At 35.3% G+C, this 22,575-nt stretch overlaps 1 protein-coding gene across 1 annotated transcript; it reads right to left on the bottom strand.

Annotated features, from left to right (window-relative positions):
• Positions 1–17,953: 17,953 nt before the first annotated feature.
• Positions 17,954–18,759, bottom strand: LOC136230097 (chaperone protein dnaJ 20, chloroplastic-like). The gene has a single exon (XM_066019038.1). It carries the CDS (start codon positions 18,696–18,698, stop codon positions 18,081–18,083), a length of 618 nt encoding a protein of 205 aa, XP_065875110.1. The 5' UTR covers positions 18,699–18,759; the 3' UTR covers positions 17,954–18,080.
• Between the last annotated feature and the right edge of the window lie 3,816 nt (positions 18,760–22,575).

The following is a 22,575-nucleotide window of genomic DNA, read 5'->3' as shown; positions in this document are numbered from 1 at the left end:
CTTCGTCCTCATCTTCAGGCACTTCTGGCCTTTTTCTTTTCTCACCGTGCTCATCAACTTTGTCAGCCCTGGCTTTCTGCCTTGATGAAAGCCTTATTTTCTTAGGAACAGAGTGGATGTCCTTGGAGCTAACTTCTATAGCCTTCCTCTTCTTCCCTTTTTCAGGCTGAACTGACTTGGGTGACTCAGTATGAGCCACAACTTCTTGAGCAGGCTCTGCTTCAGGTTCCATCTCTGCATGCTCTTCTTCCTCATCTTCCTCTGCATCTCCAGTTCCTTCATACCCTTTCAAGGGTTGATTGTACAATAGTCCATTCAGGAGGACAGCAGTGATTTCATTTCCCAACGAACTTACCTCACCCACAGTTTCTATTTGCTTGTCCTGTAGAATCTTTGTAATGAGTGAACCCAACCGTAGTTTACTACCGCCTCGTTGAAGGGCTCCAACTAGGAACATAGGGAGATTGAATGGAGTGGAAGTCAACATGTGCCATATGAAGCACTGTTCAAAGTTAGACGCGGAGGAGGCAGAGCCAAGTTTAGGAAAGATAAAGTTAGTCAGTATGAAATGAGCCATCTTTTGATTCTTACCCATACACGTACTGGGTACTTCTCCTTTGTGATCTTTGGGTTTACAAAATCCTTTTAACTTTTCAGACGTGGCTTTAGGTATCTTTTCCTTTGTTGTACGAAATTGGATTCCTTCGTTTGGTATTTCTAACAGTGTTGCTAGATAAACAGGGGTAATAACAATTTTCTGACCTTTCACATTTGTCTCCAAGTAATCTGAGTCGTTTGCATCAACTCGTAAATTTGAGTAGAACTCTCGAACTAATCTTGGGTAGGCTTTTCCTGGAAGGGAAAAGAGACCTGTCCAGTTGTTTTTGGCAATCCATTCACAGAATGGTGTTTCACTCGACACGAAACTCGCAGAAAACCACCGACATTTTAACACCTCCATATTGTTAACCTTCGAGTGTACCTTGATCATTATCCTCTCTTTTTCTGTTGAAGGACCAGCGTGGTCAGTAGACGTGTTTTGTGCTTCAGGGGTTCTCTTTTTGCTTGGAGACATTTTTTGGCGATTTTGAGATTTTTGGAAAGGAAGAGGTTTGAGTTTTAGGGATTGCAAGAATGAGAAAGGGCGAGTGAGGGTTCAACTATTTTATATAAATCTCTGAGGATCCTAAATTATTACCTTGCCGTTTTTCTCCTAGGGACGTTCAATCGTCAGATACTCTGTTAATTATGAAATCTTCGGCGCATGGGTTTTTTCCATTAATGTGCGTCTTCCCAATGTGTCAGATTTTAAACGTGTAAGTTTACTTTATAAGAATGGTTTATTGCCGATATTCGAAACGTCAATGATATTGAGTACCTATCGTTTGTCAAGGTGATCTTTCTATCTCCTATTGACTCAGCATAGTTTACGCACTCAGCTTGAGTCTTTACTCAGCATGAAGTGATTCACTTATCTACTCAGCATGGGATGTCTATTCAACCATTATGCTTAACTTAGTGTAATTGCTTACCATGTGTACGCAGGATGGCCATTTTAACCTAAGCTTGGTGAAGAATAAGTATTTCACTCAACATGACATACGTACAATCATTCAAGGTTCCACTCATATATATTTAATGCAAAATTTAGTTACAGTGGATTTGACATACCAATTGCTTCCCTTAGTGTGTTGAATTGCTCTCGTGCCAAGGGTTTTGTGAAGATATCTGCAAGCTGATCGTTTATTGGCACGTAGGTCAGCTTGATTTCATCCTTTAGTACGTGATCTCTGATGAAGTGATGCCTTATGCTAACATGCTTCATCCTGCTGTGTTGAACTGGATTTTTGGATAGATCAATGGCACTTTTGTTGTCGCATTTGATCTCTATAGTCTTTGTTTTGACTCCATAGTCCTCAAGCTGTTGCTTTATCCATAGGACTTGTGCAACACAGCTTCCTGTAGCCACGTACTCAGCTTCAGTTGTAGACAGAGCTATGGATGATTGCTTTTTGCTAAACCAAGATACTAGACAGCTTCCAAGGAAGTGACATCCTCCTGACGTGCTTTTCCGTTCTAGCTTATCCCTTCCGTAGTCAGCATCAGTATATCCAATGAGTGTGAAGTCATTTGAGGTTGGATACCATAGACCTGCATCAACTGAGCTTTGCAAGTATCTAAAAATCCTTTTTACAGCAGTTAGATGAGATTCCCTGGGGTCAGCTTGATATCTAGCACAATAGCATATTGAGTATTGAATATCTGGTCTACTAGCAGTGAGATAGAGTAATGAACCTATCATTCCTCGATAAAGTTTACTATCAACTGACTTACTCTTTTCATCCTTGCATAGGACAGTGTCAGTACCCATGGGGGTTGATATTGGTTTGCATTCTTCCATGCTGAACTTCTTTAACATTTCCTTGATGTACTTAGACTGACTTATAAATATGCCATTTTTACCTTGCTTGATTTGGAGTCCAGGGAAGAAATTGAGTTCTCCCATCATGGACATTTCGAACTCAGTTTGCATCTGTTGGCTAAATTCCTTTCACAAAGATTCGTCAGTAGCACCAAAGATTATATCATCAACATATATCTGTGCAAGTAGGGTATGTTTACCCTTTTTCTTAATGAACAAGGTTGTGTCAGCTTTTCCCCTGACATAGTTCCTGGTCAGCAGGAAGTTGGTCAACCTCTCATACCAAGCTCTTGGAGCTTGCTTTAGGCCGTACAGAGCCTTTTTGAGTTTATAAACGTGATTTGGAAATTTTGAGTCTTCAAATCCAGGAGGTTGATTAACGTATACCTCTTCATTTATAAAGCCATTAAGAAATGCACTTTTTACATCCATTTGATATAATTTAAAATTCATGTAACTGGCATAGGCACACAGTATATGTATAGCCTCTAATCTAGCAACAGGAGCAAATGTTTCTCCATAGTCTATACCCTCTTGCTGACTATATCCTTGGGCTACAAGTCGAGCTTTGTTTCTAATCACATTTCCATGTTCATCTAGCTTATTTCTAAAAACCCACTTAGTTCCTATGGGCTTTTGATTCCTAGGCTTAGGTACTAGATCCCATACCTCATTTCTGGTGAATTGATCAAGCTCTTCTTGCATAGCATTGATCCAATACTGATCTTGCTCAGCATCAGCAAAATTCTTTGGCTCATGTATTGATACGAATGCAACATTGCTGAGGTATTTTCTAAGTTGATCCCTGGTCATCAGTTTGTTGTTAGCGGCATCAAGAATGGCTTGTTCTGTATGGCCTCTTGGGATCTTTATTTCTTTTGGCAGTGTTGAGTCGTTTGGAAGAGGTGTTTCTACAATCTCTACAGGAATAGATGGGTCAGTAAATGATATTTCAGTTTCTTGCTTACCTTGAGTCAGCTCCTGTATGTTAGGTATTGTGGCTTCTAGTTGATCAGTGGAAACTGAGCCTGGTTCTTCTTCTTCAGGCTGAGCTGACTTACCTGTGGGGTTAGTTTCATCGAACTCAACATGTACAGATTCTTCTACAATTTGAGTTCTTTTATTAAATACTATATATGCTTTACTGTTTGTTGAGTACCCTAAAAAGATTGCCTCATCAGCTTTAGCATCAAATTTAGCAAGGTTGTCTTTTGTATTGAGTATAAAACACTTAAAACAAAAGGCACGAAAGTATCCAATGTTGGGCTTTCGTCCTTTCCAAAGTTCATATGGGGTTTTCTTAAGTATAGGTCTGACTAGAGCCCTATTCAGTATATAACATGCTGTGTGAACAGCTTCACCCCAGAAGTACTTTGGAAGCCTATTTTCACTCAGCATCGTCCTAGCTATTTCAATAATGGTTCTATTTTTCCTTTCAACGACCCCATTTTGTTGAGGTGTTCTTGGAGCAGAGAAGTTGTGGTCAATACCACAAGTTTCACAGAATTCATCAAACTGTTGGTTTTTTAATTCTCCACCATTGTCGCTTCTAATATGAGCTACTTTTAGGTCTTTGTCATTTTCAAGCTTTCTGATCAATGTGGTGAACATCTCAAAGGTTTCATCCTTGCTACTAAGCAAGATGATCCAAGTATACCGAGAGAAATCATCTACAATAACCAAAGAAAATTTCTTTCCTCCCAAGCTGAGCGGCTGGATAGGTCCGAAAAGATCTAAGTGTAGTAATTCCAATGGCCTTTTGGTTGAGACGATATTTTTACTATGAAATGGCTTTTTAGTTTGTTTTCCTTGCTGACAAGCTTTACATAGCTGATCTTTTTCAAACTTTAATTTGGGTAACCCCTCAACTAATTGCTTTCTAGCTAATTTGGCAAGAAGATCCATGCTGACATGCCCAAGTCTTCTATGCCATAGCCAGGAGTTGTCCTCTTTAGATACTAAGCATATATTTTTAGAAAACTGTTTTTCCAAATTCAACATATATACATTTTCCACACGAGGGGCAGTTAAAATCAATTCATTTGTATTTCCCTCGAGTATTTGACATTTAGTATCATCAAATACAACCCTTCTGCCGCTCTTGCAGAGCTGAGCTACACTCAACAGGTTATATTTGAGACCTTTAACTAAGGAGACAGACTCAATGGTTGGATTACTTCCGATAGTACCTGAGCCGACAATCTTACCCTTCTTGTTGTCTCCAAAGCTTACACTTCCACCTCGTTTAAGCTCTAGTGCGATGAACTGAGTTTCATCACCTATCATATGTCTTGAGCATGCGCTGTCTATGTACCATAGTTTTGACTTCTCCACGCATGTCAAGCTGACCTGCAGTTCAAACTATTCATTTTTAGGTACCCAATTTCTTTTGGGTCCTTTCTTGTTAGTGTAGACAGGTGCAAAATCATGTTTCAATTTATGACGGCATACTTTTATGGTGTGGCCTGGTTTACCACAGAAGTCACAAAAAGGTACCCTTTGTGGGTTAATCTGAGTATAGTCAGCATTATTGTGTTGGGCATGCCAACATATTTTTGTGGTATGCCCTTTTCTTCCACAGAAGTCACATTGGACAGTCCGCTTGTTATGCCAACACACATCCATTGTGTGTCCCCGTTTCCCACAACATTCACATTGTGTGACTTGTTTATGCTGACTAATATTTGCATACTTAGCATGAGCCCTATTTCTATTTAAGTCTTTCCCTTGACTTTGTAATTGTGTGATATCCTTTCTAAGTTTCTTTGACTCAGATTGGACCTCCGTGACAAACTTATGTAAGATTTGCATATTGGTATGCAAGTCAGAGTTGTCCTGGAGAAGATAACGGAGATCACTCAGCTTGACCTCTTCAATCTCATCACAGCGCCTGCTGAGTGCCTTAATCCTTTTGTTACACTTCTTAGTTAGTGTATATAAGTCACTCAGGGCATTCACCATTTCATTTCTAAGCAAAAGTAAGGATGTTACCTCATTGTTGTGATTTTCTTGGTCAGTTTCATCAGAAAAGTCGGCATGCTCAGACTGCGATTGGTCAGCTTCATCATCTGCCATAAAACATATATTGGCTGTTTCATTCTGCTCAGCTTCAGATGATGTTGACTCATCACTGTCACTCCATGTGGCTACCATAGCCTTTTTGCTTCCCTTCTTCTCTTTCTTGAGATTGGGACAGCTTGACTTGATGTGCCCGGTCTGATGACACTCAAAGCATGTGATAGATTTCGAGCTGTCCTTTTTGTACTTGTCGCTTGACTCAGCTTTGTACTTGTCATTTCTTCTAAATGATCTTTTGCCATTTCTATTATTCCTTCTGAACAGCTTTTTCATCTTTCTGGTGAACATGGCCAATTCCTTATCATCGGTTGACTCAGCTTCAGTTGAGTCGGCTTTCATGACAAGAGATTTTTGTTTTTTATCCTCTGATTTTTCCTTCTCTTTGGCTTCAAAGTTTTTCATAGAGATTTCATGGGTCAGCAAGGATCCTATCAGCTCATCATATTTGTAGGTAGTCAAGTCTTGAGCTTCCTCTACGGCTGTCTTCTTTGCTTGCCAGCTTTTGGGCAGACTTCTCAGAATCTTCTTTACTTGTTCTTCTTCAGTGAAGTTCTTTCCAAGCCTTTTTAGTTCATTTATGATGTTTGTGAACCTTGCGTTCATTTCTGAGATGTCTTCATTTTCCTTCATCTCAAACAGCTCGTAGAGTCTCATGTGTTGATTTACTTTAGACTCCTTAACTTTGCTTGTGCCTTCATATGTTACTTCAAGCTTCTTCCAAATCTCCTGTGCTGACTCACAACCTGAAATCTTATTGTATTCTGCAGCATCTAAAGCACAGTGAAGCATATTTATAGCCGAAGCATTATTCTGTAGTTTTCTGAGGTCATCCTCTGTCCACTCAGCCTCACTCTTAACAATTTTCTCATTGTCAATAGTTTTGTATGGCACATGTGGACCTTGAACAATTTCAAGCCATGCACTCATGTTTGTGGCTTGAATAAAGTTCTTCATCCTATTCTTCCAAAATGTATAATTTGATCCAAAGAATAGGGGTGGTCTAGTGATTGATAATCCCTCAGGGAGTATCTGTGTTGTTTGGTTTCCAGGAAGAAAACGAGTGCTATTCTCACCCATTTTAGGGATCAGCTCAAGATTGTTAAATCTCTGAGTAGTGAGCTTTTAGGCTCTGATACCACTTGTTGGTCCCTGATAATTAGTTCCAAGGGGGGGGGTTAGGAACTAATATAACTTTTTTCGCGTTTTAACTGAGCTGACCAGAATTTATATTGGGAGTTTATTAACTCTGATTTTGGTCAGCTTGGTGAGATGTATTTGAAGACAGCTTTAGTCAGGAGTTGACTAAGGTTGTTTTCACGTGAGTTGAGAATTGACACTCTTAAGGTCAGCTTCTAACTCAGCACCACTTATTTACTCAAGGTCAGCTTAGTGACTTTATATGCTGAGTAAATTTAGCAAACAACACATGCAATATAAGAGAGAGTTCAGAAATTACTCAGTATCACTTATCCTGGTTCGGCCTTTCTGCCTACGTCCAGTCCCCAGAATCCTCCGGGTACTGAGCTCTTTAACGGTAGAGCACAAACCAATTACAAGGCAGTTGAATATGCAAGAGTACCTTCCTCTATTCGTCTACTCAACTCCTACTAAGTGCTACAGCCCAGCACCTAGATTTCTCTACTACTAAAATGCCAACAACCTAGCACTCAGCTTTACTCTCTCAATATCACTATTGATCACAGACTTGTTCCTTTTTGAACTAAAGAACACTTTAGATGATTACAACTCAATCTAGCATTTACACAAGAATAAAAACGTGGGTGTAAGATTCTTTTTGTATCTGAGTGCTTTTGAGACTTTCTCTCAAGTATTTTTCTTTTTGATGGATCAGTTCACCGTCAATGTTTAGGTTCTTTGATTGTCCTGATATAGGCTAAATCTTGTGGATTTGATCGTTTAAAATGTCTTGACCGTTGCTACCAAAACGGCTCTTTGGGGAACATTTTCTGAAAATCTTCAGACTGCCCACCATTCCCTGCTTCTGTTTTTCTTCAGGCGTCAGGTTGTCTTTTAGCGTCTGTTTTGTTTGTTTGTGACAGTTGTCTATTTCCAATAATCCAACGTCCCATGACTCTCGGATCAGTCTTCTTAGGTGTCTTCGAGGTACCAATTATTGGTGCAGACGATTGGCAGACATTGTCTTTTGGTAAAACGGATCCTTCATGCTGTCCTGATGAATATTCAGCTTTGTTTGTTCATGTTTCATGCTGAGTTCCTCCAAGGTCAGCCTTGTTTTGTTTATCCATTACTGAAGAGGTCTTCAGCTTTAGTCAGCTTCGTTTTGCTTCCGAGCTTTAGCTCCACTTTAGCTTCCACACTTTCATGCTGAGTTCTTTTCTACTCAGCTTCGCTTGTGCTGACTTTTGTCCTTGTCTTTTATTTTTCATATTTTTGCACTCAAGATTCAACAAACATATTAGTACAATTAAATCAAAGCATTTAAATTTAATTGTCTCTTAATCATGGATGATTTTGTCAAATCAAAATCTTGTGGAAAGGTGTTTCAACACTAAACAGTTCATCGAGAAAAAGGTTAGGGACTTTATCATGTGTTTTTAAAAATACAGGGACTAAACAGTGTGTTTTGTCAAAATACATGGACTAATAAATTAATTACCCAATAGGATATGTCTGTTGTATTTATTTTTTCTGTTATCATCTTTTTATTTCTTTCATAAAATTATCAAAGTATATCAACTACATACAGCAGATTGGGTACTTCATACGCGTGTGTATATATTTTAAACTAAGAAAGAATTTCAAAAAAAAAGATAAAAAAGAATTTACGGTATATACATCAGGATAAAATTATATTTATTTCGTGGTTTTAATTTTTTTTAAAGAAATAAATTAATGAGTCTCTTGATACCAAGATAATTTGTGATACAGTATTCTGGTGTATGAGGTGATTTTTCGAGTGCATAAGGTGATCAGCGTAATGTCATTGACAAATGACCTCACTCTAATACCTAAATTAGCATAGTATAAAATAGTTATCCTTAGATTTATTCGGAAGATAGTTGAATGGGGTAAATCTATCAAATATTGTTATCCTTAGGTTTACTCGGAAGACAATTGGATGTATTTTATGTAATTTGTGTTATATCCAATTTGAGTTTCCTTGATTCTAGACGAGATTGATGGATTGTAAACCGAGATGGACTCGGATGTCTCCTTGTTGGTCCACATATCTAAGAATGAGTGATATTCCTATTTAATTCAATCTGACGGCTCCCTTAATCTGAACATCCTTATTGGTTTAGGATGAGAACATGTGTACATTAATATTATTATCATCCGTCCCTCTTTTTATTTATAAAGTTCTAGAGGGCTTTGGCCCCTAGAGGCCGTACAGGGTTCTGTCAAGTAAGAAATGGTTCGACATTGCGTATATATCTGGAGCGAATAAGGGAATCATTAGAGTGGGTGTATCCTTGCGCCTTGTGACGTCATTACCTTGAATAGCATGCATGCATCATTATGACTGTTGTTTGATTCCACTAGATGCTTAACACACGTGCTTGGACTCTTTAGTCTAGGAGAAAGTAGACGGAAAGATTTCCGATTCCCAAGGAGCGTCGATACCCATAGACTCTTTATTGATGGCGACTTCTCACCGAATTCACAAGGAATGCCTATTAAAGGAGACTTTTGGTAATGAATTTACATTTTTTTCTCGCGATGGAAGCTTCTATTTTTTGAACCAAACTAAAGTTTTATTTCTCTCCTCTTTTCTTTTTACTGTATGGAAGTGTTAAAGGGAGAATTCTTGCAAGCCATTAATCTTAGAAGAAACTACTTTGTCCTCCTCAAGCGACACTGAAAACATGTCTCCGTGAAAATAGAATAAAGGAGAAAATAGTAAGGGAATGACGGTGGTGGCTGAAAAGAAACGGGATTCCAAGGCATGTAATCAAGGCTCAAGTTTAATAGTTTCTCAGTTATTAGGTTTGTCTGTTGAATTCCCCCTTCTTTGAAAATTTGGAGATCCATCTCCTTTGCCCTAATCAACACGTTAATTATGGCCTCCAGAAAGAAGACGAAGGTTTTGTTGAAATATATTACAGACACCTGATATATGGTATGTCATTCTCTATGTCATATCCAATTGAAACCCTCACTGCTTCCAAAGTTTTGGACAAATATGATACTTGTCAATTTTGAACATCTAACACTCTTATTTATTGATTTGGTAGTCTTCAAAGTTAACATAGTACCGTGAAGTACATTTTTTAGCTAAGCACGTTGCATGTCATGATAACAAAAATACAACTTATCTTTTATTTCATCATTAAATAAAGACTAAGTTTGTGTTTGATAAAGCCGGAAGGGATTAAGTGTAAAAATACCTTTAACGTTTATATCTAGGAGTAATTTTACCTCTCACGTCTAAAATGGTACAATCTTACTCTTACGTTAGCAACAAAGATCAATTTGACCTCTAACGTTAACAAGTTGGGTCAATTTTATGAATGTAAATGACTTGATTATTAAAAAAAGAGATAAAGTGTAAAAATACTCCTAACATTGACAGTCAGAAGCAATTTTACCCTTAAGGTCTAAAATAATGTAATTTTACTCTTAATGTTGGAAGCCAATAGCAATTTTACACATAACTTTCGTAAGTTTAATTTCATCTATCATTATAAAATACAAATGTTTTGCTCCTTAGTTTGCATCAGTTACATATCAGTTAGTTCTAAAAAAAGGTTTTTACAATTTTTTTTTGTAATTTAGTAATAGAACTAGAGATTAATATTTTTAAATTCGACGAAAAATTTTTCTGTCCAACTCGCATAAAATACAATATAATTTTTAATTTTTAAATTTTATTTTTTTCACATCCATTCATGTGTTTGTGATTTCTTAACAATGACGCACATCTAAAGTATAGAAGATAAAATTTGTGACTAAGAAGACAGTTTGATGAATTATTTCTCAAATTGATCTAAATTTGCCAACGTTAAAAGTAAAATTACTTTTAGTTACCAACGTTAAGGATAAAAATTACCCCTAATTATCAATGTTAGGATATTTTTACACTTTATCCTTTAAAAAATTGTTTTTTAATTAAATAAATATAGATAATAATAATAATAATAATAATAATAATATAGCAGAGTCTGTTTGGTGGCGGCGGTAATTGTGGGGGTTAGAGAATGCAGGCATAATAAATAAATAAATTAGAATAAAATAGTGTTTGGGCAGTGGTAATGTGGCTTATCCACATGCCTGACTTTTCTTGACGACACTATACTCTCTGTCTCTCCAAATTTCTCTTCGTTTTCAGATCAGATCCTCCCCTCTCTCTTTTTCATAAATTCTTTTTAAATAAGTCATACCAGGGAGTCTGTAAAACAATAATGGTATGTTTCCATGATGTTTTCTTGAGATAAAATAAAAAGATGATAGACTGATAATTCTACTTTCATAACTAAGTTACCAGAGTATAATATAAAATAATAAGCAAGTTAGAGTAATTGTAGTAGATGTTTATCTTGATTATAGCGTTTAAATCCTATTTATAGGATATTCACAAGTTAATCTCTGAAATGTTTTTATTAGATTACTTGGAACACTGCTTAATTTATGTTATAATTTCTTTAAACTCAGGTGGAATTGTCGGGATCTAATCCGAATCGGATTTAGATATCCATGTTTTAGAGGAGTTCTTTTAATTCAAACCTAATTATTAACCAAGAATATAGTATATAAGTATGATATCAATAAATAATTTCCAATCGATTACTTTTTTGAATTTTTCTTCTTTTTTCCATTAAATTTATTTTAGTTGGATTGCATATATTTTTTCGGATTTTTTAATCTATTTAAATTATATATGTTTTATTATCTTTTCATTTATAACATTTTCTAATTTAGTAAGAGCGAAAATGATAGATCTTATTCATAGATCTTATTCATAGATCATTATATCTACGTGATTGCAAAAGAAAATACTAAGATTCAAAGATTCAAAGGGTTTAAATGTTGAAAATTGGATTATAAATGTTTAATAAATTTGAGATTTCAAAAAATATATATTTTATTTGTTGTTTATTTTATTTGTTGTTTATTTTATTTGTATTTTTTTAAGAAATTTTATTTATACTTTTAATAGTTTATTTCTTTTGCTATGAAACTTTATGAATTATGTAGTAGTTATTTATCCGTGTTTTCATTAAAAAGAACAATAAAAAAGAAAAGCAAGAAAGTAATACTTATATTATTAAGGCAATGAATCTCATTAAAGCCATCTTGAGGTTTCGTCCTGCCTTCGATTTTCTTACCTTCTCCCATATTTATAGGGAGCAAAACCGCGTGGCGGATCGCTTGGCAGCTGCTGGGCATGGGGGGATGTTAGGTGTTTCTACCCTTTCCGTTCCTCCTTCTTTTCTGTTACCTTCTCTTCTTGAGGATAGGATTGGGGTCAGTCTTCCTAGACTGATCCCGGGTTAGGTTTTTGTTTGTTTGTTTTTTTCTTCCCATCTTACAAAAAAAAAAAAAATAAAAAATAAAAAAATAATTAAGGCAATGAATCTAGAAGTAATATTTGATTAGTCCAAAAACAGTAGTGGCTTTAGGCTTATCTTAATGGACACTTGGATTGGATCCACTTTTTTCATGGATTATTAAATTGATTGAAATGAGTGTAAGAGGGAACATGACTATTTGACATTATCCTCGACTTCTAGAAGAAATCCAAAGAAACAAAACAAGCTACCTGTTTTGTTTTCCCATCAAATTGCTGGATTTTCTTTTTCTTTCTTTCTTTCACATAAAATAATAATAATAATAATTCAATCACCGTACGTTTTCTGTTCAACTTCAACAAACCATTCTGGGATTTCAATTAATTAATTATTCTCTACCCCCACCCCACCAGATTAATTCAAGATTCCTCACCAGCATTTTCTTTTTTTCTTATTATCATTTTTATTTTCATTAAGGTTATTATATACCTGATTTTAACGTTAGACCTACATTATATTCCTAATATTAAATCTCATCTTTGCAGTCTATGTTTTCTTGGAATTCATTTTAGACAAAACTTATGACATAAATCTGACATGTTGATAATTAATCATCACTTAATTTTATATCCAATGTAAATATTTATTTTTCAATCAATCAAAAAAGAAATATATACTAATTTTTCGAATAAATGTATACACATGACATCAATTATTAATTGCTGGAATATGGTAGAAAAATTTATCATCTCTTTTTCAATTTTTTTTTGCGTACAATGCGCTTACATTAAAGAAGAAAGAAAAATCTCCACCAGATCCGGATATAATTCGAACCCATGACCTCCCAATTATTCCTTGAAAGAATAAAGTATCCAATTTATCATCAATTAATATCTCCTTTAATAAGATAAAATGAAAATTTTCAAAATTTTCTTCTCCAAAGTTAATTATAATGATAATAAAAATATCTAATTCTAATCGATTGTTACACGACTCGCAAATGGAAATGGTATTATTATGACCAAAGATTGATATTACTGAGTCTAATTAGGTTAGAAAGAAAAAAAGTAAGCAATTTATGTTGGTAAAATAACGTTCATATCCTTTTATTATTATTTTTTCAACGATTATCTATTTAAATATTTGGGCCAATTCGCAGTAAAGAGTATTTAGACAGATGGCTACTAAAGTAATTTCTGTCAATAAAGTTACTATATCCAAATCTGGCGACTTGCTCCACTAAAATGCTAATGTCAACGGTGGAAAATGGTTTTAGTATTAAGCTAAAACATGTGTGTACATGTAACGCGCGCTCGCGCGACGCCTGCTTGTCCCAATTAGATTGCACGTTCTTGATTCTTCTCCACTAGTTAGAAATTTATTCTCCTATTTTTTCTCTTCAACTGCATGTTCCAATGTTCAATTTTTACACTAAAATTATAAAATTTATTTTTGATCTTTAGGAAGATGCCTCATCAATATGATGCATGATTGGAGCAACACAGTCATGTGGCAGCCACGTGTTGTCCACCTGACTGCCAAGTGTCAGTTAATGTGATATTTCGTCTTTTCCTTTTTTGGACACTTTGATTGTAATGTGAACGACACGCAACTATTCCTCTAATCATGTTTATAATATATTGTTGATTTTAGTATTTCGATGGAGCAAGTGGCCAAATTCAATCATAGTGATTTCAATACCGAAAATGTCTAGATTTAATAACTTTACAGGGTGTTTGGCATTTGAGGGGGATAGAGATAGGGATAATGATAAATGATTGGGATATGGATAAAGGTTGGAATAGGGATAAGGATAAATGATTGAGATAGAGATAAAAATAAGATGCTGGAATTAATTATCTGATGTTTGTTATGTGGGATAGGGATATGGATAAAATAATGCATTTTACTATATTACCCTTATCCAATTTTAAATACATTAAATTGAACTATCTTGCAGGGATAACTTAGTCTTTTCCATCTAACTCTTCTTATCCCATATCTAATACACCCCCCTCTAAGTATAAGTTTGATGGGATAAAATCCTTATCTCTCTCATTATCTCACCCTCTATCTCATAAACAAACAAGAGATAACTCATTTTAATTTTTTTTATCTCTATCCCCATACATTTATCCCCTCAAACAAACACCCGTTATTGATGAAAAATATATTTTAGTGTCCATCCACTACAAGAATACAGTGAGTTAGCAACCGAATTTAGCGACCAGATTAAATTCGGTTGCTAATTTAGCAACCGATTCGGTCGCTAGTAATAATTCGCTGTTGCAAAATTGAGGGGGGAAAATTGCTGCCCATTTCTGCGGTTGGTGTTTCTTTTACCAACCTGTGGGCCAGTTGCAAAAATATGATAGAAAAAAATAAAAAATATAAAACGCATCGTATAGAAGAGAATCCCCAAATCTTTTTCAACCCTAATATGTTTTTTGGCTGCGCAGTCCGACTTTCAATTGGACAAAAACCAAAATTAGTTCGACTTGGACTCTCTCTTCTAGACCTAATCCTTCTCTTCTCGTCGCGGTTCCATTCAATCATGCGATTATTCATGTGGAGAATAAGCTCTAGGCTGCAGGAAGAAGAAAAGCCACAGGTCTCTTCAATTCGGCTTGTGAATGTAAGTAGTTAAATCGCTTAGATACTCTGAATATACAAAAGCCCTGAGTTATTTTTGTGTCTTGTCATATTTTGCAAGTTTTGGAATGCGACATTGTAGCAAAAAATGTTGTTCTTGTTGTCTGTTTGGTAGCTGTGATTGTGAGATTTCCTTTTCTTAGTGTCATGGATAATCAAATGTTTTTGGGCAATAGATTTATTTTGTTTTCTTCCTGAATAAACAGCATTGTAATTCGAATTTGACAGTAATTATTCATTGTAATTACTCTTTCTAAACGATTTTATTTAAGGGGCTATCTTTAATTGCGCCTTTTTCCTTTCAATCGTTAAGGAGTTTCTATTTCTTGGGTGAGAAAATTTGGAATGTGATATTGTAGCCAAGGATGTTGTTTATGTCGGTGTTACATTATGAAAGTGATTTAGATGCAGTATTTCTCTAATTATTAAATTACTTCACTTGGTTTTCTTAAGTAGGAATCATAGATTAGTGGTTGGCTTTTTTTCTGAAGAGTAATGTTGGTGTTTGGGAGTACGAGCAGATACTGGTGGTGGTGTAGCAAACGGCGATCTAGTCTGCATTTTTTCATGTTTTATCATCTTTTCGTATTATTCACGCTATTTTTTGTTTTTTCGTGTTAGGCCAAACAGTTTTGTTGTGTGTTTTAACCATTAGTTGTATACATCTATTTATATATCTATTTATATATGTTAATATATAAGTTATTTACAGGCATTTAAGGTAGTTGTGTTTGTCGTCTAAAAATGAAGTTGTTGCAAGTTTTTTAGCTGCTTCTATTTTGTTTAAATTTATCCTGTATTATGATTGATTCTCATTGAGAATTATAATCCAACTGAAGATTAGTATAGGAGAAGTGTGAAATATATAGTAGAGTGGCAGGTGGGTGAAAACGTGCTTATGATAGCAAAGTCATATACTTTCCATGCAACTAATATGAAAAAAATACTTTCAAGACTTAAATTAAAATTGTCAAACCTCTTTTATTGTACAGAAAGTATCTAAAAAGAAAGAATGATTGGTAATGTCATCTTCAATCATTGTTGGGTTTGTTGGAACATGCATTACATAAACTAGGTATTGCTGTTGGTGTTGATCCATGGTTTGGTTATTTGGTGTCTGATGTGTTTGGTTATTTGTTGGAACATGCATTAAAAGGAGCCTTTAAACTTCTCTTTTCTATTATTTACTAGCTAGGATTCATTTATATTTATTGAATCCCGAAATGGATAAAATCACTTCTCACTTCTCACTTCTCACTCCTTACTATTTATCCTTTTATTATTTTACTTTATTTTGTGGTTTCAGGATTAATTGATCCATGAATTTAGAATCTTTGTTTAAGGTTCCTCATATTATGGAACTTGATTGTGGAGGCAGTAGACTCACTCCTATTATTGAGTACAATTATAATAGAACATGTTATCATTTATTCTGTTTATTTTCCTTTTCATTCAGAGTCTTTGTATCCTAGTAGCCATCAATATCATGCTGCATTTTTCAGCAACATCTTATTGCCTTGTGCTGTTTTTAATTATCAAACTAAATGCAACATGTTTCTAATTTCCATTGGTTCTATTTATTGTAGGAAACTTATGAAAATCTTACCCAAGTTGAAGTTGAACAGACTACTGAGCAACTTGTTGGTTCTATTGATGAACTACGTGCGTTTTACCAGGCAGCTGGTGGGGTAAATAAGGATGGGGAAATTTTTGGACTAGGTTCAGCTGCTTCCCAGTATTATCATGACCGACGTCCTAGAAATTCAAGAGCATCATCTTCTTCAAGTTCTGTTGGTGCATCTAATTTAGGTGACAGTACTGAACTTCATGAAATAAGAGCCACACTTGAGACCGTACAGGAGCGCCTTAATGGGTTCAATGATGAAAGGAGCGGTTTTATAACACATCTAGAGCAAGTAAATGAACGTCAAGATCGATTAGTTGAAGGTATACACTTGCTTGCTAATGCAAGTGATATGAGACATCTACAGGAGAGAATGACAAATATAGAGACACAAATGGGCCCAGCTATTAGCCAAATTCAGATTGCTATCACTGGACTTCAGGCGAGTGTACGAAGGTTAGAGTGTACAATCTAGGTGTTGGACTATGGTATATCTTTTGACTTAACTTATTTTTTTGGTTCGTAAGGGTATCCACCGCCGGCAGCAGTGACTATTCTTTTGACTTAACTTATTAGGTTAACCATAGCGGTGTTAGAGCATTCTAGCTATATATTTTGTCTTCAGCTTATTTAGGCTAATCTATAACATTTTGATATTTATGTATTTTGACTACAATCTCACATATTTATTTATAAATATGAAGTTCTAGTTTCATGAATACTATTAATTGAATTTATTAAGAAGTTTGCTTGCAATTATGGTTGTAATTATAAAATAAAATAATTTCTCATTAATTACCGACAAAATATATTAGTACAGTCTGTATGGAAATTTGACGAGAGAAAGTATCCAAAATTTTACCGACGAAAATTCTGTTGAAATTCGTCGGTAAACGATAAGTGATGCACGGTGCTTGTTTGCCAGTTAGCAACCTGATTCGGTCGCAAAAACAGGTCGCAGAATTTACAACCGCAGGTTGCAACTGATTATTCGGTTGCTAAATGAGCAACCGATAATGAAAATAACAGGTTTGTGGTTTTACCTACACGCTACTTAGCAACCGAAATGATTCGGTTGCTAAATGGTAGATTCCGGTTGCTAAACAGCATTAGCGACCGAATTAGCAACCGAAAATTCGGTTGCTAACTCACTGTTTTCTTGTAGTGATCATGTAAATACCCTTTAATTTAATAACCGTATTTACTTTCTAGCGTATTTATTTATCATTTAAATCCTTAAAAAATGTAAGCACTACTATTATGATTTGTAACTACCTATATTTCTTAATTTTTTTTTTCTCTCTCAGAACTTTGCTTAATAAAGACTCAATCGAGACATTTTAACAAAGAGAATAGCTCCATATTAACAAATATTCAAACATTAGGGAGTAAACCTATCCATTTCGGGGAATTTTATAACTCAAAAATGACCTATACGTACTTGAAGTTCAATGGGTAGAATTTGTCAATTTCAAAAAGATCCGTTTGGTTCAATTGTTTGTTACTATTTTTTTTTTTTTTTTTTGTTAGTTGTTTGTTAAAAATACAGGATATTAAGCTTAAACATACTTTATATCTCTCTGCCAATAGGAGATTAAGCTTAAACAACTCTTCTCACTATTGTCCCAGTTATAAGTGAAGCATAATCTATAGATTACTGTATTGTTAATTAATAATTAACAAATAAAAAAACAAGCAACAAGACTTGATATTTAAGAGAAATTAAATTATATACATAACTGTAACCGATTACAATGGTATGGGGTTAATGGATAAATAATCCAACTAATCTAAATTAAGAGAAATCAATCTGCTAATTGCTGTAGGTTTTTCTTTGTCTACGCATTCTATCTCCCCAAGTAGTTGAATTCTCGAAATCTAAATTAGAATTAGATTTCCTAATCAACTCAGAAAGCTGAGATTGCCATCTCTGTTCCCACTCGTTCATATCACCCATTCCCGGTTCGTATCTCCGCGATCTCGCCGTGAAATTAGCGTGCAAACCCAAACCACTGGCCATGTCTCTGTCATAACAAGCTCTGCTTTTAGGATCAGATAGAGTCTCGTAAGCTTCCTGAACCTGAAGGAACATCTTCGTGTGCTCCTCTGTTTTCCCCGGCGGTGATACATCCGGATGGTATTTCCTTGCTAGTTGCCTGTAGGCCTTCTTTATCTCCTTTATTGAATCACTCTCCGATATGCCTAGCACAGCGTAGTAGCTCTGGGTGTTGACATAAACGGCGTCGGATATGGATGCCTTAATCGGAGCGGATTTGGAGAGAGTTTTCTTAAGGGGAAAACTCGATTTTGAGAAATTTGAATTGAAGGAAATCTGAGATTGAGAAGATAATTGGAGAGAAGATTTCGAAGTTGAAAGATTGAGTTTAGTGTAGTTGGTAGATGAAGATGATAAGATTGCAGCGGAAGCCATTTTCGAATGATATGTTGTTTTCTGTAAAGTTTAAAAGCTCTGGTTTTTGTTGGTGAAGGAGAAGAAGAAAGCAGGGTTGCTATTTATAGACGGAGAGAAAGAAAATGACAAATCAGCAGCAGGTGGAATATGAATATTTTACCTTTTCTTTATTGCCAAAATCCACGTAATTTTGAAACATAACAAATCCACAAACTTTTGCTTTACTTCTCTTTTTATTTTCTATTTGATGGTTTACTTATTTTTTTTATCAATTTATTATTTTTCACGTGTACAATTTTATCTTTAATTTAATTTTGACAATTTAAGTAAATTTAAGATATAATTACAAAACACAAATATACCAATTATATACCAGCTGATTAAAAAAAATCATATTTTTTTTATAATTTAATAATAAATTAGAAATTAATATTTTTAAATCAATCAAAATATTTAAATTGTTTTTGTCAACCCGTAGAGCCCCTCCCTGTTACACACATGCACGTGTCAAACTTAGTTTTTAATATTTTAACTGAGTTTTTTTTTTTATATTTCTATTAGTAACATAATAAATATCTTAGACATATTGATGTATAGTTAAATAACAGTCAAATCGGTCTTTTCAAATTTTCGATAATGTATAACTAAATTTAATCTTTTTGCAAAATTAAAATTTTACTATTTTATACGTTAATACTAAATATGCACTTGTTCAAAAACACTATGATTTATTTGGCTCTTCTTTTAAACAAAATGAAATTCAGTAACTCTTTTCAAAAATGACTTCAAACTTAAACAACTATTGATGTAATTTATCCAAAAAAAAAAAAAATTAAGTTAATATTGTAATGAATGGAAGTTTCTGGAAATATATTTGTTAAAATATTACCAATGGTTAATTTCCAATGGGCAAAAGAAATGGTTTAGGACAGGAGATGGTATGACTCCTATATTTGGGTTTCCATGTAAACGCATGTTTGTCCACCAAAACATCGCTATTAATTCAACGCGGTCGCCAACAATCTCTTCATTACATCTTTATATTTTAGTTGATTATGTTTTGGATCTTTAATGTCAACACATTAAGTTATTTCATTTGTCATTTATTTTTAGTTGTATTAAACTTTTGCTTCCCAAATTAATTAATCGTGAACTTTCATTTTATCCACATTTAAAATTATATTTTTTACCATTTGAAATAAAATTTTACAATTTTCGATAGTCACATTATATATATAAAAAATTGTTTTCAACTGCTTTCGAATGGTGAAAAATGCAAATTTCAAAACTAAATGAAACGAAATTAATTAAGTTTTATATTCAAAACTTTTTTTTTTGTCATCAGTAGTTTAATGTGATAAAAAAATTAAAAGGTCAATATATCTAAATAAAGGCTTAAGGTGTAAAAATATCCTTAACGTTTTGGGTCAGGAGCAATTTTACCCTTAACGTCTAAAATGATGCAATTTTGCCCCTAACGTTTGTAGCCAAGAGCAATTTTACCCCTAACGTTGATAAATTGAGTCAATTTCAGAAATAATTCATCAAACTGTCTTCTCGGTCATGAATTTTATCATCTGCACTTCACATATGCGTCATTTTATCAGTAACAAATCATAAACATATGTTGGGATGTGAAAAAAACTAAAAAAAATAATAAAAAATATACTGTCTTTTGTACGAATCTGATGTAGATAAAATCGATTTGAGAGTTTTAATCTTAAACCCACAAAGAATGCAAACTTCTCTAGCTAAACTAGAAGGTTGAATAAACCCAAAAGGATAATATCCTTGCTCCAATGGAGGCTTCAAGTTCTATATTCATCAAAGTTAGGAAACATTACAAAATGAGGAGAATATATACCCTTTCTAAATAGAAAGCAAGAGACTAAAAGGCCCCCACTAGGGTTACCAACAACTAAAGGACCATAGGGGTAAGATAGGAATAAATAAAGAAAGGATAATAGAGTAATTAAAATAAGTGGCAAAGTAGTAAATAGTTGAGTGGCAAAACAGTAATTAGGAGGTGACAGATATTGTCCCTAACAAGAAGAACTTGGGGAGGAAGTATTCCTCAACCCAGCACGCTCCGCGTAGCCTCCCTCACGCCCCGCGTGGTTGTGTCCCTGGACTTGGTGGTTCTCGCTGGGCATTCTTACGCGCGGCGTCCCCGGAAGTACGTCCCGCGTACTTGACCTCCTGGACAGAACTCTTTTCGAAAGCTGGCTCCACGCTCTGCGCCTCGGAGGACACCCCCGCGTGTATGACCTGTTGGGCTGTTCTACCGACTTTGGACTCTTCACGCCCCGCACCCTACTAGGTGCGCTCCGCGTGCTCTCCTGTTCGCCATTGCCCTTATCTCCCTCGGCTAGCTCTCTATGGGTCTCGTTTTTTGGCTCCGGGTCCGCGTTTGGAGGAGGGATGTCCTCATCATACTCCTCTTCTTTTAAAGAGTTGGACCCCAACTCAATGATAGAACAAGAACGGCTCATCCCAAAGATTGTTGTTCCACTCACCCCATTAGCAATACTCTTCCCTTGGCTTGGGCTACTCGTTACCAACAATCCAACGGGTTGCTCAACTCTTGCATCCTCTAGCGACGTTGGTTCTCAGATTGGGCACACAATCAAGGCGACCTTCTTTTCTCCCCTAGTAGAGCCTTTCAACGGCGTGAGAATGTACTTGGCCCCATCTTTGAATACGGTGTACGTGTTATCCCTTCCCGCATGTGAGGCATCACAGTCGAATTGCCAAGGCCTACCGAGGAGCAAGTGATATACATCCATCTCAACCACATCACACATAACCTCATCTTGGTAGGCTCCAATAGAGATAGGAACCTTACACCGGTGAGTGCTTACATCGATGAGTGACATTAAGTTTCTCCCCCTCTTTAATCCACCCCACTCGATATGGATTCGGATGTGGCTCGAGCACTAAGCCGAATTTGCTCAAAGCGGCATTACTAAAGATGTTCTCTTGACTTCCGCCATCAACAATCAACTCGCATTTCAATCCGTGGATTAGACCTCTAGTTCTAAACAATTGGTGTCTCGGATCATGTTCTTGTTCCACCGACATTAGTATTCTCTTCACTACATGAACTCCCCGATCATCTCCGAATGATCCGCTATCAACGGGCTCACAATACACCCCATCGTTTCCTATGAGCTCGCCTATGAGCAGACATTAGGGGAATTCCACCCCATCCAAAATCGGTAAATTACCTTTAAGCTCCCAAGTAAGGGATGATTTTCTCTCCCTGCACTTATATATTTTCTTTCTCTAACTTAATCGTTAGGATGCATTCAAAGAATTGATTTCTATACAAGTCATCACATTCCGAAAAGATTGAGGCAATACAACCTCGATACCTTGTCATATATTAATGAGTTATGTCGATAGCTAATCCTATGATAATCGGTTGGGTTCCTTATAAAGCGGGCATAACTATTAGCATCCTCGATTCATCATTGAGAATGAGTCATTTTTTTCTTCATACCCAACCCTATGAAATTAGGTTTTAAGAATTTATTAAATCTAATGGTGCGGGTGGTCACATGGGCAAGCCTAAATGCAAGCATAAATTATTTGAATTAAGTTATGATTTGGCGGTGTTTATACCTCCAACACCAATTGTTCGCTCTTCATTTTCAGATCAGATTCACGCCCCCTTTCTCTCTTTCTTCGAATTAGTGTAATTTAATTATTGAGATAATCCTAATAATTTATTCATGTTTTATTGGTCCACAATTCACCGCATCTATGCTATTATGGTTAGCTTAACTTGGTTTTTTTAATCATTAATTAACTGATTTATAACTATTTCTATACCGTTGAATCTTGATGTATGGCACGAGACGAGTCTAGGGAGTTGAAAACACATTGAACTGTG

This window comes from Euphorbia lathyris, chromosome 5, assembly GCF_963576675.1.
Source record: "Euphorbia lathyris chromosome 5, ddEupLath1.1, whole genome shotgun sequence".
NCBI lineage: Eukaryota > Viridiplantae > Streptophyta > Magnoliopsida > Malpighiales > Euphorbiaceae > Euphorbia > Euphorbia lathyris.
This window is presented reverse-complemented; position numbering and strand designations above follow the sequence as displayed.

Coding starts and splice junctions, on each gene's coding strand:
- LOC136230097 (XM_066019038.1), bottom strand. CDS start 18,698: ATGGCTTCCGCTGCAATCTTATCATCTTCATCTACCAACTACACTAAA.